Source organism: Aquarana catesbeiana, linkage group LG01, assembly GCF_042186555.1.
Source record: "Aquarana catesbeiana isolate 2022-GZ linkage group LG01, ASM4218655v1, whole genome shotgun sequence".
Lineage (NCBI taxonomy): Eukaryota > Metazoa > Chordata > Amphibia > Anura > Ranidae > Aquarana > Aquarana catesbeiana.
Genome location: NC_133324.1, coordinates 579906759 through 579923910, shown reverse-complemented (window position 1 = coordinate 579923910; position 17152 = coordinate 579906759). Strand labels below are relative to the sequence as shown.

Sequence of the window (17152 nt, the reverse complement as noted above, 5' to 3'; positions counted from 1 at the left end):
GTCCATTGCTTTCCAAACAGCATCAATTCCTCAATTCTTCTAGTTGACGGTACTCAGCAGGTAGGTTGTGCCAAACATCTTGGAGAATTAACCACAGAGCTTCTGTGGATGTAGGCTGCCTCAAATCCTTCTGTCTCTTCATGTGATCCCAGACTCAAGGATGTTAAGATCAGGGCTCTGTTGTAGCCAAACTATCACTTCCAGGACTCCTTGTTTGTCTTTATACTAAAGATAGTTCTTAATGACATTGGCTGTATGTTTGGGATTGTTGTCCTGCTGCAGAATAAATGTGGGGCCAGTCACACACCTTCCTAATGATATGGCATGATAGATAAGTATCTGCCTGTATTTCTCAGCATTGAGGACACCAATGATACTGACCAAATCTCCATCACCTTTTGTAGAAATGCAGCCCCAAACTTGCAAGGAACCTCTGCCATGCTTCATTGTTGCCTTCAGACACAATATTGTACCGCTCTCCAGCCCTTTGAACAAACTGCTTCCTGCTACAGCTATTTATTTCATATTTTGACTCCTCAGTCCAGAGTGACTGTTGTTTTTCTGCACCCCAGTTCCTGTGTTTTCCTGCATAGTTGAGTCTCTTAGCCTTGTTTCCACATCCTATGCACAAAAACATAGGAACAAGAGTGCAGAAAAACGGCAGCAGGTGCTCTGTGTATTTTATGTTTTCCTTCATACTGCTTGCTTCTAGACTACATGTTTTTTGTTTTGTTTTTTTTTTTTGGAAATGGGCTGCACACCCCAGTAGTCTTGATTATCTTCAGTCGAGTCTGTCTCTCAATTAACTCAGGGAAAATAATTTTGTAGTGAGTACAAAAGATTCACTTTTTTTTTTCTTAGAAGATCAACAATAGCAGGTTATATATTTTTCACTTGGCGGGTGTCTTCTATACAATGAAAGTTCACTTATGTTTAGAGCAATATGGCTAGACTATATTGGTCATCATTTAGTCTTCTGCTCAAAAAATACAAACCATATTTATAGAAACCTGTAGTAAAGCCAGAGGCACAGGCCAGTATAAAAAATGTTTTACAAGTTTTTTTACTAATCTGTGTTTCTGAGATAACCATTGGATTTCTTTTTTAGGTTTCCACATCAAAGCTACACGTCACCTGCTTATGATTCTGCCAAGTTAACATTGTAAGTAATTGATTTGCCCTTAAGTGAGGATGATAGAAGTTATATATAGTTCCTTAAGCTGTCCGCTTTAAATAGAGGCACATTTGATGTGCATGAATCTGTTCTTTGGTGTAATGAGGTAAAGATGACTAATGAAGATGACTAATGTAAAGCTATATTTACTTTCAATTTTATTGGGTATTTATGCATGTCAAAATGTAATGGCAACAAGCAACGTCAATTTTACTATCTATAGGCGACGCTTTGAAAGTGTTTACAGGTTACCACTTCATATTTACACATTAGGTCTGGTTCTAGAATTACTGCTCATGATCTGACATTCACAGTGATACCTCAGATGTTTGGGACGATTAATTATTTTTAAACTGTCCCTCCTCCGGCCTTAAAGGCATTTGATCACAGCAAGATCAGTGTGATCAAATGCCGGTTTACCCTTAGTTCTGGTTTACCTTTACATCCGGGTAAATTGGAAGTAATGCAAGATCATCGCTTCTGGGTTACTAAGACCAGATCGGCTTTGTTCGGTTCTGTGATCATCCTGCGGAAGCGCTTGCTGATGATCGATTGGAACTTCCAGTGACACATAAGATCTTGGTAAAGCATGTCGCCTCCTGCTGTTTGTAAAAGCAATCCAGCGGCTAGTTAGCCGCTAGGATTGCTTTTACAACAGAGCCAACCGTCAGCTCTAAAAAAAACAGTAACGGGAGCTGCGTGCATCTTCGCAGTATATAACCACTTGAAGTCCAGTGATGTACGAGGTACGTGACTGGTTGGCAAGTGGATATAAGTTATGTGCCCTAATTATTCATCTTAAATGTAACAGGAATAAAGTGCTATAGAAATATATCGATTACAGTGATTATTTTTACTTTATTGAACATCACAGGACACAGAGCCGGTTATTATAATAACTACTTGGGTTATACACCACCTATAACCCAAGTAAATCAATCAGAACAATAAAACAGGAAGGCCTTCCCTTATTTAACCCCTGCTACACAGGAAGCACTTCAGTTTTTTGCCAGTGTCTGTAAGGTGGTGGTCACTGATATAATACATGTGCTCTTTGAGCATACTTGGAGGTCTGGACGGTTCTCTTTAGAATCATTGACTTCATTCTGATCCATTAGAAAGAGCTATCGGCCAAAATGGATGGTACCCGAGCCTCATTGGAAGGTGAGAAGGTTCCTCGAGACTGTCTGTAATGCAGCCTTATGGCGCTGGACCCTGCGTAATGGAACACTGTGCAGTGTTTGTTCTGACCAAGGTGCTTTCCTGCAGATGCTATACAGGTCCAGGAGAGTGGACTCCACTTTAAGGGGGGACTCAGACCCTGAAGGTCTTTTATGACAAAGCTCGCCGTGATGGATGAAGATTGGACACCTGTTATGTTCAGAGTCCTGCAGCAGGAATGGTAAGTCTGCATTTGTTTGCAGTTTCTCTTTATAAAAAGATCTGACTGTCTGGTGTTCTTTCAGTAGCCCCTAGGGGCAGTGTGCTGAAACATGCTCTGTGTGTGTACTTCTTAGGAGTATGGGCTGTCGTTTCTCCTCCAGCAGGGCACAGGGGCCTATTTCTATATAGGCAGGAAGTGGGGGGGTGGCCATGTTGGCCATGTGCTTGGCAGATTCAGCTGGGCCTCTTGAGACATAAACAGCAGGTCATGGATACTAGTGAAGTGTGAGTACTTACTAGGGGAGAATTGTGTGGCCAGACAAGTCATGATTATATACTGCATACTTGCTGCTTAATCCGGGGAGCCTGTACATCTGTAAGTCGATACACCCCTAGCAGTGCACTTTAAAGTGGTGTGTCTCCAGAATAATGTGCATTTGACACAAAACTAGTATGGTGCAGTTGAGCAGGTGCATACTTGCAAACTGGGCTAAAAGCTTATGTTGCTAAAAGCTTAAGGTTTTCTAAAAAACGTATGTTTGCTAAGAAGCTTATGTTGCTAAAAAGTTTACATTGCTAAAAGCTTGTGTTTGCTAAAAGCACATGGTTTGCTAAAAACATGTCTGCATAAGCCACATAGACTCATGTTGCATAGACTCAGCTCATGTCTGCGTAAGGCACATGTCGCATAGACTCATGTCTGCGTAGGCACATGACGCATGTCGCATAGACTTCTGTCTGCGTATGACACGCATCGCATAGACTCATGTTTGCGTAAGGCGCATAGACGCATGTCGACATGAGACACATTTTGCATATAATTTATATATATATATATATATATATATATATATATATATATACATGGACACATGATTGCATATAAACGCATGTTTTGCATACACACATGCTTGCTTACTAGCATAAACACCTCCGCAATGAGCACATGTATGCATAAATTCATATTCTATAAACGCATGTATAAATATTATTCATGTATAGATATGTCTTTTAGCATTTTACTGCATATGTAAATGCATGAACAGCAAGAATACTTATATATTTGCATGTTTGCATTCCTGGGTACCTATGGAACGGTATACCTGGGTACCTGCATACTTACATACCTACGGTGTGGTATAGCGGTGGACCAGCGTTGTCTAGGCCTGCATCCTTGTGGAACTCTATATTCGTTTTTGTCTAATATAGTCACTTTATTATGTACCTGTTAGACTAGCTAAATTACTCCAGAAGGGAGAGGCGGCCGAGGGAGGCAGGTACACCACTCTCGGGTCCAGTGATCTGGCGGTGTTCAAGTTTCTTGTTGCAACAATGGCATCAGGGGTATCTGAGCCACTGTGATGCCTAATCTCGGATCAAGCCTGGTTAGTACTTAGATGGGAAACTGCCCAGGAATACCAGGGGCTGTAAGTTTTCTCCCTCCTAAGAGAAAGAAGCATCTGAGGCTGCAGTGTTTTGAGAGTATCTCAGACCACAGGTTTTTAGGGCAGTCTCTGAGGTGGTTTGCTCCCTCTTTAGCCAGCAGAAACCTGGTAGCAGAAGTTATGGGCTCATTATTTTGAGACAATTAAATGGTAGCAGTTCCAAAGCCAAATAGGGATATGAGGTCTATCTTAAGATATCAAGCCGCTGAGCATCATTCAGATAGGCTAGATCTGTTCATCGATTACCTCTCTGCAAGAGGTAGATTTTTCAGGATCATTAATCATCTGTAAACGCATGTCTTCATGTGGCAGTTTGTTTCCAGGCTCATCAAAGATTTCTGTAATTGCAGTAGAATCCTTCCCTTTGGTTTGGCCACAGCTCTGGAGGGTTCACAAAGCATCTAGCCCCAGTGCTGGGCTTGCTGAAGACACCTCAATACTCATTACCTCAATAATCTTTGCTCAGGAAGCAGTCGATTCCAGGGGTTCCTTCAATATATTTCTGCAGGAGGAAGCTGTGTTTAGGTCGAAGCACGTTCCCTACATACAGTCCTACTCCAGGTCTTGGTAGAGGATCATTCTCTCTGTCTGTAACTTTGAAGATCCAGGCATTGGAATGCCGGAAGGCAAAAAGTGGTGGTTGATATTCTTCCTTTTCAGGAATTTGGAAGTTCATAACCACTGATGCCAGTCTCTCTAGTTAATTTGAGGGTGGCCACAGTTCAGTGGCCTTGGTCTCCACAGGAGAGAATACTGTCCATCAATATCGTGAAACTTTTGGCAAGTACACCTTGCTCTGGATTATTGGACAAACCAGTTGTAGGTTCAACCCGGAAATGCCTCTACAGGTATATATATCAATCACCAGGGCGGCACCAGAGGTCACGCGACTCAGGGAGGTGAACCACATTCTGTCTGGGACAGTACAAGTGCTGTCTCTATTGCCAATACATATTCCAGGGATAGAATTGTGGCAGGGGGAACTCTGCAGGTGAATCTACTAGATTCCAAGTACAACAAGTTGGGACGTGTGTCTGGGACAAGAGTCCCACTGCCAATAGGGGGTAGATGTACTGGTAACCCCTAGGGACCGGTTTTCCCTTATTTGACATTTTTCCTCTGTTTCGGCTTCTGCCACATCTTTTGCGAAGAATCCGGGAGGTGGAAATGCTGATATTAGTGTTGGCCGAATTAGCCCAGGAGGGCTTGGTACACTGACATAGCGAGTCTTGCAGGGGGTTGCTCCTTGGACATTCCCAGTCCAGCGGGACCTAATGGTATTGAGTCCTGTATCTCAGCACTGTTAAGCCCCTGGAAACCAGCTTCGGGGAGCTTCAATTACAGCACTTGAAAATATTTTTTTGCCTGGGGTGAAGCCAGGAAGTGGCACCCGCAGAAATATATGTGGGATTTTTTTTTTTTTCTTCAATCGGTAGGGGAAAGATTGGCCTTAAGTACCGTTAAGGGTCAGAGTTCATACCTATCCATTTTTTTCCAGAGGACATTGTTTCTCACTTCTTGATTCATACAGCGTGTAACTTGGACAGTCCCACCTGTCGGGCCACTCTGGTGTCCTTGGGACTTGAATTTGATCTGGACTGTCCTTGCAGAGGCCACTTTTTGGATCAGTTGGGAGATTGTTCTTTTATCTCGGACAGTGGCTTCTTTGGTTGCTGTCACTTCACTAAGTGGAGTTTCAGAGTTGGCGGCTCTTTCATGCAAGGAGCCGTTCTTGATCTCGCATCATAAGGTGTTGCGTCCTCGTCCATTTTTATTGCCTAAAGTGGTTTCTAGTTTTCACTTGAATCAGGACAGGACAGCCTTTTATTTTTCTCCTAATCCTCAGTTGGCAGGAAAAGAGCGCTACATACTCTAGAGGTAGTTCCGGCACTCGGGATCTACTTAAGTTGTCCGCACAGGTCAGGAGTCCTGGTTTATGCTGCCAGAAGAGCCCAGGAAGGGCAGGTGGCATCCAGGTTAAATATTTAGCAGTGGTTCTGCCAGTTTATCATTTATGCCGATGGTTTAAAGGGCAAAATCCAATTTTTTTTGGACAGAGATTCTCTAGCAGGTGTGTGGGAGTATTTTGGGCCATCTGTCATCAGGTATCAGTGGCCTAGGTAAGCAAGACCTCTATTTGGTCTTTGGTTTATACATCTACAGGGTTTTACCAGGTGCATGTCAATAACGTGGAGGATACTGCCTTTGGCCTCAGCGTATTACAAATAGCAGAGTAGGTCCTTCTCTGGTGGCAGTTTCTGTGATAGTGTCTCCCTTCCCTCAAGGATATTGCTTTGGGACATCCCAAGTAGTTGTTATTATAATAACCGGCTCTGTGTCCTGTGATGTACGATAAAGAAAAAAGGATTTTTTCATCATACTTACCTGTAAAATCCTTTTCTTTGAGTACATCACAGGACACAGAGGTCCCTCCCCTCTTTTGGGAATTTATTGCTTGCTACAAAACTGAAGTGCTTCCTGTGTAGGAGCCGTTATATAGGGAAGGACTTCCTGTTTGATTGTTCTGATTGATCTACCAGTGTCAATTCACCTATAGGTGGCGTATAACCCAAGTAGTTATAATAAACGGCTCTGTGTCCTGTGATGTACTCAAAGAAAGGGATTTTACAGGTAAGTATGACGAAAAAAATCATATTTGTATGCGTAGCGATAAGGTGGCGATTTGCCTTGATGGTTGTGCCACGTTACTATTCATTTTTACTTTGTTCTTGAATTGTGTAAGTGGTTTTTAAACAAAATCTTTTCTTTAGCCAAAGTGGGCCTGTGTTGAAGACAAGGGCAGTGCGATACAACAACCGGATGGATACTGTTGTTCGAAACCTATCTACTGCAGGTTTGATTTTTTTTTTTCTTTAGTGTGTTGTCTAATGGTCATTTGTGAACATTTTGTTTGCTAATATTCCACTTAAAGAGGTTCTCTACTCTGGAAAAAAAATTCAGCAGCTAAAAAATACTATAGCTGACTTTCAATGTAAGGACATGAATTCAGCGCCATCCTCACCTGGGCTAGTTCTTCACTAGTCTCATGGTTTCCAGAGCTGGCATCTATAGTGTGGGAAGCTGGCTCTGACTGCTTGCGGCTTCACAGCCAGCTTCCTACTGTGCATGTGCGAGCTGCGCTTTGTGAATGGTCCCTTAGTCTTCTGGGACCTGTGATGTGCCCCAGAAAACTGCGGGTGAAGAGTGGGGGGGGCGCAAAACTTCCACAAAGTGGGGGCAGGTACCTGTCAAACACCCCCCTCAGAATAAAAAAATTGCCTGTTAAATGTGTAAGAGGAGGGCAAGGAAGACTTAAAGTGGAACTTCCCTATTTGGGTGAATTTCCACTTAACCGGTTCCCGCCCGGCGCACGCCGATGTACGTCGGCAGAATGGCACGGCTGGGCAAATGGGCGTACCCGTACATCCCTTTGAATTTGCTGCCGTGCCATTGCACGGGAGCTCCGTGAGTCGGGTCGCGGGTCCCACGGACTCGATCACCACGAGCATACCCGCGAACGCCTCACGGAGAGGACGAACGGGGAGATGCTAAAGTAAACTAGCATCTCCTCATTCTGCCTAGTGACCGTGTCACTGATCTCTGCTCCCTGTGAGTGGGAGCAGAGATCAGTGATGTGTCACATGTAGCCACGCCCCCCCACAGTTAGTAACACATCCCTAGGACATACTTAACCCTCCCCGCCCCCTAGTGGTTAACCCCTTCACTGCCAGTGTCATTTACACAGGAATCAGTGCATTTGTATAGCACTGATTGCTGTATAAATGACAATGGTCCCAAAAATGTGTCAAAATTGTCTGACTGTCCGCCATAATGTCGCAGTCACGATAAAAATTGCTAATCGCCGCCATTACTAGTAAAAAAAAATTTATGATAAAAATGCCATAAAACTATCCCCTATTTTGTAAACGCTATAACTTTTGCGCAAACCAATCAATAAACGCTTATTGCGATTTTTTTTTTTTTTTTACCAAAAATATGTAGAAGAATACGTATCGGCCTAAACTGAGGAAAAAAAATTTTTTTAAATATTTTTTGGGCATATTTATTATAGCAAAAAAGTTTAAAAAATGCGTTTTTTCAAAATTGTCGCTATTTTTTTGTTTATAGCGCAAAAAATAAAAACCGCAGAGGTGATCAAATACCACCACAAGACAGCTCTATTTGTGGGAAAAAAAGGACGTCAATTTTGTTTGGGAGCCACGACGCATGACATCGCTATTGTCAGTTAAAGCGACGCAGTGCCAAATTGCAAAAAACGCACTGGTCAGGAAGGGGGTAAATTCTTCCGGGGCTGAAGTGGTTAGGGTATAATATAATTTGCACAGATGCGTTTTATGTTTATGTCAAGTTGGTAACTCATGCTTGTGAAAATTAAGACTATTTAGAACATCTATGGTAAATTGGTTTGAGGAATAGGAATAAGCACAATGGGGTTGATTTACTAAAACTGGAGAGTGCAGAATCTGGTGCAGCTGTGCATGGTAGCCAATCAGCTTCTAACTTCAGCTTGTTCAATTAACCGGTTCCCGACCAGCCGCCGCAGTTATACTGAGGCAGGTTGGCTCCCCTGTGCGAGCCATCGTAGCTGTACGTCGGTTCTTTAAGACGCTGTAGAAGGCGTGTGCCCGGCTGGCGCAATGACCGCCGGGCACCCGCGATCGCTCGTGACAGAGCGAGAAGTGGGATCTGTGTGTGAAAACACACAAATCCCGGTTCTGTCAGGGGAGAGGAGATAGATTGTGTGTTCATACTAAGTATGAACACTGATCGGTCTCCTCCCCTAGTCAGTCCCATTCCCCCCAAAGTTAGCACCCACCTAGGGAATACAGTTAACCCCTTGAGCACCCCCTGGTGTTAACCCCTTCCCTGCCAGTGACATTTATACAGTCATCAGTGCATTTTTATAGCACTGATCACTGTATAAATGTCACTGGTCCCAAAAATGTGTCAAAAGTGTCCGATTTGTCCGCCGCAATAATCGCAGATCGCCGCCATTACGCACTGGTGAGCTCAGCAACATAAAAAGGCCTGGACGGCCACGGAAGGCAACAGTGGTTGATGATCGCAGGATCCTCTCTATGATAAAGAAAAACCCATTCACAGCATCCAGGCAAGTGAAGGAGACTTCTCCAGGAGGTGGGTGTATCATTGTCAAAGTCTACAATCAAGAGAAGACTTCACAAGAGCAAATACATAGGGTTCACCACAAGGTGCAAACAATTTAAAAGCCTGAAGAATAGAAAAGCCAGATTAGACTTTGCCAAAAAACATCTAAAAAAAATCCAGACCAGTTCTGGAATAGCGTTCTTTGGAAGGATGAAACCAAGATTAATCTGTACCAGAATAACGGGAAGAAAAAAGTGGAGAAGGCTTGGAACAGCTCATGATTCAAAGCACACAACGTGATCTGTGGTCACATGGTGGCGTTTGCATCGTGATGGCATGGGCATGCATGGCTTCCAGTGGCACTGGGTCATTGGTGTTTATTGATGATGTGAAGCAGCAGGAAGCAGAAGCAACTGGATGAATTCTGCAGTGTTTAGAGTGATACTGTCATCCCAGATTCAGCCAAATGCAGCAAAGTTGATTGGACAGCGCTTCACAGTACTGATGGACAATTATCCAAAACACACTGTAAAAGCAACCGTGAACCTTTTGAGGGAAAAGAAGTGAAATATTCTGCAATGGCCTAGTCAATCACCTGATCTCAATCCAATTGAGCATGCATTTAACTTGCTGAAGGCAAAATTAAAGGCAGAAAGACCCACAAAGAACTGAAGACTGCAGTTAGAGCCTGGTAAAGCACCAGAAAGGAGCAAAGCCAGTATTTGGTAATGTCCATGGGTTCCAGACTTTAAGCAGTCATTGCCAATGAAGGATTCTCAACAAAATATTAAAAACTTTTTATGTATGATTATATTCGTTTGTCCAATTACATTTGAGCCCCTGGAAATTGGGGGGACTGTGTATAAAAATGGTTGCAGTTCCTAAAATTGGTTCTTGATATTTATGCTCAACCTCTTGAATTAAGCACTTACCCACTGGGTACTTAAACCCCCCTCCTAACCAGACCAATTTTCAGCTTTCGGTGCTCTCACATTTTAAACGACAATTACTCAGTCATGCAACACTGTACCCATGTGCAATTTTTGTCCTTTTTTCACTCAAATAGATCTTTCTTTTGGTGGTATTTGTTTTTTTTTGTGCTATAAAAGAAAAAAGACAGAAAATTCTGTAAAAAAAAAAAAAATTGCATTTTTCTTCGTTTCGGTTATTACATTTTGCAAATTAGTAATTTTTCTTCATAAATTATGGCCAAAATGTATACTGTTACATATCTTTGGTAAAAATAACCCAAATCTGTGTATATTATTTGGTCTGTGTGAGCTAGAGTCCACAAGCTATGGTGCCAATCTCTGAAAATTGATCACACCTGAAGTACTGATCTCATTTCTTGAGACCCTAACATGCCAGGAAAGTACAAATACCCCCCAAATGACCTCTTTTTGGAAAGTAAATATTCCAGGGTATTTAAGAGGCATGGTGAGTTTTTTGAAGTTGTAATTTTTTTCCCACAATTCTTTGTAAAATCAAGATTTTTTTTTTTTCTTTCTTGTTTTTTTTTTCTCACAAAATTGTCATATTAGCAGGTTATTTCTCACACACAGCATATGCATACCACAAATTACACCCCAAAACACATTCTACTACTCCTCCTGAGTATGGCAATACCACATGTGCGAGACACTTACACAGCCTGGCCACATAGAGAAGCCCAACATATAGGGAACACCATCAGGCGTTCTAGGAGCATAAATTACACATATCATTTCTTGACTACCTCTTGCACTTTTGAAGGACCTGGAGCACCAGGACAATGGAAACGCCCCAAAAATGACTCTATTTTGGAAAGAAAACACCCAACATATAATCTGAGGCATAATGAGTCTTTTGAACATGTCTTTTTTTTTTTTTTTTTTTTCTACATGTTTTTTGGAAAATGTGGAAAGAAAATGAAAATGCATTTTTTTTTTTTTTTACACAAAGTTGTACAAATTACACATATTTATACAATATTTCTAACACATAGCATGTACATACCAAAAATGACACCCCAAAATATATTCTCCTACTCCTGAGTACAGCGATACCACATTTGGGAGACTTTTCTACAGCCTGGCCACATACAGAGGCCCAAAATGCAGGGAGCACCATCAGGTGTTCTAGGGGCATAAATTTCAAATCTAATTTGACTACCTATTACACTTTTGTGAGGCACTCTAGTGGCATGGATGAGCATGAATGTGGCATGGATGAGCATGGATGGGGATGGCTGAGTGTGGATTGGATAGCCAAGCATGGATGGATGGATGAGTATTGCTGAGCAAGGATGGATGAGGCTGCAATGGGCACAGAGCAGCGCTGTGGGCACTACAGATCCAGCCCACAGCACTGCTGCACCCGATCTCTCCCCACTCCGCTCACACTGTACCGATCGGAACAGAGAGGGGAGAGAGGAACCGGATATGACGCCGGTTTGTTTACAAGTGATCACTCCGTCATTCGACAGAGCGATCACGTGGTAAACGGCAGCTTATTACCGTGATCCTTGATGTGACTGTATGTGGCACAATAACACATATATTCCTGCGCTTCGGATTTGTGATAAATAAACGTGCAAAAAACTTATATGTGATATATATATATATATATATATATATATATATAAATAAATATCAAATGAATGTTGTGAATAGGTTGCTGCTCTTAAAGTTGTGGTGCCTTTAAATCATGAACATATATGAAAAAGAACGCTACCCTATAACAATCCTAGTGCTAATAATTTAAATCGTAAACACACTATTGGGTACCAAACACATATATAGCATGCATCAGATATCCACATCCACATAAACGTCCATCTTTATCAATCTTCGTTAACTAATTGTGATTAAACTTGTGTTGTGCAAAGAAAGTGCCAAGTGCTGTAAACAAATTTAGGTGCGGTCCATGCTCCCCTTATGTGTGGCCACTCACTCACCAGCTGCTCTGGACTCCCATGATAGGAGTCTTTCGTGCCCGTGTTATCTCCAAGCCCAGCAATTGGAGATAATAACATGGGTGCAAAAAACTTCTGTCATGGGAGTTCAGAGCAGCTGGTGAGTGAGCGGCCACACATAAGGAGAGCATGGACCGCACCTGAATTTGTTTACAGCACTTGACACTTTCTTTGCACAATAAATGTCTAATCACAATGATTAACAGAGAATGATGAAGATGGACATTTATGTGGATGCGGATATCTGATGCATGCTATATATGTGTTAGATACCCAATAGTGTTTTTAGTATTTGATGTATTCATTCTTACAAGAACAGAGGGTAAAAAGAGAGACATTAGAGAACACACAGAGAGAGACTTTATGATTAGGTGGGGGGGAATAGTGTGATATTAAGTCTCTAAGGCCCCCCCCCCAAGCTTTGGTGCCATGCCATGCCCCTAGATCGGCAGACTTCTGAGGGCTACAACTGAATGAGGATGACTTTTTAAAAGGGTGAACACTGCGAATAAGGTTATAACAACATTAGCTACTAAACTGTGCAAAAGAATGGTGTTTTGGGTTTATAACCACTTTAACTATCACAGTTGGAATAACCAAACATAGTATAATCCATGCAAGCAGTTTTATAAAATGCAAGTATCACTTGTGACCATCATAGAAAGATTAGGTGATAGGATGGGTTAACAGTTTAGTTCTGACAGTTATAAGTGCTTGTTGTCAAATCATGAATTTTTTTAACCTGTTGGCTAGTAGTTTTTATAAACACTCCAATGACCAAACAGCAGGGAAAACTTAAGCTAGGTTCATACCAATGCTTGTGCAGTTGATGCGTTTTTGCAACGTGTTTTTGCATTTTTTTTTAATGTTCGTTTTTGATGCTTTTTTTACTGCTTTTTGCATTTGCATTTTTATTTTTTTTGTTTTGCCCAATGGCAAGCTATGTATTGATGTCGCTAGGAGAAGATTATTTGTTGTGCCAAAAAATACAGCAATAACACGCCAAAAACGTGTTTATAGTTATGATGCAATTCTGTTGAAGTCTGTGGAGCCAAAAATGCACCGTTTTGCATGTAAACGTGTGCCTGCAACTATTCAAAAACGCACTGCAGGAAACTGCGTAGATGTGAACTGGACTTATGGGAAGTAAGGTTAAATGGATTGTAGTGCATTTCTGCAGATCTGCAAACGCACTAAAAAACACAGATATGAAAATAGAGTTAAGCCTAGGTTCACACTGATGCAGGTTTGAAATCGTGCGAGTTCAGCTTTCAAACCGGCAATCGACCAACTTCGGGGGGATGTGTGGGTTCATGCACAGATGTCTATTCAAATCGCCCCTGAAGCCGCCAAAAGTAGTACATGAACTTCTTTTGGGAATCGGTGCGGCACCGCAAAGTCAGCATCGCACCGATTCAGACGGTGCCATTGCTGGCAATTCATGTCAAATCGCATGCCAAAATGGCTCAAAGTGAATGTGGGCTAAAGGGTAACTGAACTCTGGAAGCTGTGCCCAAACAAACTTGACTGTACTGTGTCTCTGTGGAAGCAGCCACCTTGGTAAAGGCAGGGCTTGCTTCCTTGTGTCAAAGCCTCTAGTAAACAGTAAGCATATAATAATGAAATCACCAAATCTGAGAATAGCAGTCAGAGGAAGCAGTGACTTAGATCTCAGATATACGGTTATGAGGCTGTAGGCTTAGGAGTACCTAGGCACCCTCACATAGCATGAAGTGCACTGCTATTTTGCAGAAGGAATTCCAGACAATAGATACATTTTTCAGGATACTGCAAAGGCACAATTAACATTTCTAATTTTTTCCTATAACATAGCAAAATGTTCACCTTTTGAGTGCAGTTCCACTTTAACACTTTTTCCACACACATATTTAAAAAAATAATTTTAGGCATGAAGATTACATAAAGCCCCCAAAACATTACAGGCAGTCCCCGGGTTACAAACAAGATGGGGACTGCAGATTTGTTAGGTTGAATCTGTAAGTCAGAACAGGTACATTTTTTAAGTGTAGCTCCAGCCAAAAAATCTATTTTTAAGCTTTTTGGATAGCATAGGGAATGGTTATCATCCCTGTAACATTTGTTTTGCTGTCTGTGCACCTCTTCAGAAGATTTCACCTCACTTTCTGTCCCAATGACAATTGGATTTTGAAAATTTTGGGTTATTAGGAAAACATGGACTGGTGATAAAGCATCAGTGCAGACAACTTTTTCCCATATTAACTCTTACAGGAGTGAATTTCCCTTCCTAGGGGTAGATTTCCTCTCACTTTCTGTTGCCTCCCTCTGTTTGTAAGTAGGAGTCGTTTGTAAGTAGGGGACCACCTGTATGTATTTTGTAAAGGCCGAGACCCTAAAGAATACGGTTTATCAAGTGCAAAATTTCACCAAAAAATATACTAAAGTTCTTTTTAGGACACAAAAACACAATCTATTACCCATGCTTTTGTAAGATGTAAAAGATGAGGTTGCACAGAGTAAATAGATAACCTAACATGTCACATCTTAATATTGTGTGCACCCATGAAACAGCGACAAACTTCAAGAGGAACTGTAGTCTGCTCACATCATTTATAATAAAAACATATTTGCCATTCTGAAGCTTCCCTCCAACCACTTTGCATATTATTTTATATATACTATGATTCTGTATTTGCCAAAAATTCTGCAGAAATTTCCCTCTACTGAGTCTGGCTGCAACCAAACCAAAAAACCTTCAGCCTTTACAACCACTTTAATTATACCATACAGGACTTGTATTTTTAGACCGTAGGTTAGATGCAGCTACATTAAGGTTATTGGACAATGAAAGAAACTAGTACGGCCCCCAGAGTACACCATATAACCCTGTCCACTCTGAGGCTCCAGTTTTTGCTAGCATCCTTAGGTGATAGACCTGTTTTTTCTTTTTCTAACCATTCAATTATTTTCTGAAGCTTCTATCATGATCTTACTCCCTGGGCTATCCAGCAGTTTTCAGATCAGTTTAACTTGGTGTGTACCTTGGAGACTCTGCCCAGATCCCACTGTGTAGGGCCAGCCTGTAATGTTTGCTTTGGGCACTGGATCCTGCTGCACGTAGTGCAACATGCGTAGTTGCCCCATTGTGATATATGGGTCCAGGGCCATGGCCCATTTCTGTGTTTGCCAGACTCTCAGGGTTATGCCCACTGTGATAGGTGAAGCCTGGATCTCTAATAGGTCCAGCATCTTGGATAAGGTATGATGGGAATTTCCTGTGTATTTACACCAGTTACTGGCTTTTACCAACACAATCTGCAATGCTTAGCACATTTTGCAGTACTATAGGCAGAAGATGGGGGTGTTATTCACTTTATTGTGGTAGCCCCTGTTACTTTTTCTCTAACAGTTCTCAATGCTATTGAGGCTGTTTGACAAATAGCTGGTTGCTTATAGCAGCGGGCCAGGAAGCCAGCTGCCGCGTCCTTACCAACCGATGACTCAACCGTCTTTCCCCACTCACAATGGATTGTAAAATAAAAGCAGACAATAAAGTATGAAATAAAAACAGCGGGCGTCCCTCCCCTCAGGAAAGGGGTGGGGGAAGATGAGCGAGCGCACTGCTCCTGAACCATACCAGGCCCTCAAAGCACCTTGTCCCCATGTTGTTGGGGACAAGGGCCTCTTCCCAACAACCCTGGGCGGTGGTTGTGAGGCTGTGGGCAGGTGGCTTATCGGAATCTGGAAGTCACCTTTAACAGGAGACACCCAGATCCTGCTCCCCCCCCCATGTGAATGAGTATGGGAAAGTGTAGTGTTACAAAACGCAAGATACGGTTTTTGAAGTCCTTTATTAAAAATCATGTCTTCTTCCTCTGGTGTTTCTTCTCCCTCTGCTGTCTTCTCCCTCCGGTGTTTCTTCTCTCGGGTGGTTTCGTCTTCCTCCACTGTCTTCTCCCTCCGGTAATGTCTTCTTTCTCCGCTGCCCACTAAAAATAAAAAAGAAAAAACGGTCTTCCTCTGACGCTGGCTGCCTCCATTGTGTCGGCTCCCGCTGTTTGCCATTTCTTATATAGCCATGGGGCGTGGCCATCTGAGGACGTCACCCAGAGAGCCACCCCTTGTGACGGCGGCGTTGGAGGAAGACCGTGTTTATTTTTAGTATGCAGTGGCGGCAGACGAAAACGACATTACCAGAGGGAGAAGAAACACTGAAGAAAGAAGACAGCGGGAGGAGAAGAAACCACTGGAGGGAGAAGAAACACTGAAGGAAGAAGACAGCGGAAGGAGAAGAAACCACTGGAGAGATTAGAGGGAGAAGAAACACCGGAGGAAAAAGACACGATTTTTAGTAAAGGACTGGTCAAAAACCATCACTTGTGTTTTGTAACACTACACTTTTTTTTTTAGGTGAATGGGTAGAGGTACAATGTGCCCCATACTCATTTAAATGGGGGGGGGGGGGGGGGGGGCCGGATCTGCGGGTCCCCTTGTTAAAGGGGGCTTCCAGATTCAGATAAGCCCCCTGCCCGCAAACCCCTACAAACACCACCCAGAGTTGTTGGGAAGAGGCCCTTGTTCCCATCGACATGGGGACAAGATGCTTTGGGGTGGCCGCTCGCTTGTCATCACCCCCCCCCCTCCTGACCGGTCGTGCTGCTTGGATTTTTGGGGGGACCCCACACCATTTTTTAACAAAAAATGTTTTGTTGTTTGTACTTTTCATTGTCAGCTTTTTTTTTTTACGATCAGCTGTGAGCTGGGAAGCCCGCTGACAGCTGATGAGTCATCGGTTGTTAAGGGCGCGGCAGCCGGCCGGCGACCTGCTGCTTAGCAACCATCTATTTGTTTTTTGACAAATACTGCAACACGGCCACCCAAACCCTGGTGGTAAATATCACATGCTTTTTAATGCTCTGGTCCGTTTGTGAATTGGAATGAAAGTGGTTGTTATGCCACTTAGTATTTTTGCTACAATCCTCTCTGTTATAAATGCTGTATGTGTATCAGCTCGTACCAGTGCCCTCCCTTCCCCTCTTCCTGCTGGTATCATAACATATTGTTGCTGCTTCAATCCCCTCTGTTGTAATG

General features: G+C 42.6%; 1 protein-coding gene across 3 annotated transcripts in view; it reads left to right on the top strand.

Moving 5' to 3' along the window:
* CENPC (centromere protein C) overlaps positions 1-17152 on the top strand; it is a 299799-nt gene that overhangs the window by 266569 nt on the left and 16078 nt on the right. For all 3 annotated transcript variants that reach the window (XM_073597780.1, XM_073597787.1, XM_073597774.1), the window contains exons 25-26: positions 1109-1162; positions 6774-6856. In XM_073597780.1, the coding sequence (XP_073453881.1) occupies positions 1109-1162; positions 6774-6856 (137 nt within the window). The remainder of the gene's footprint in view (positions 1-1108; positions 1163-6773; positions 6857-17152) is intronic.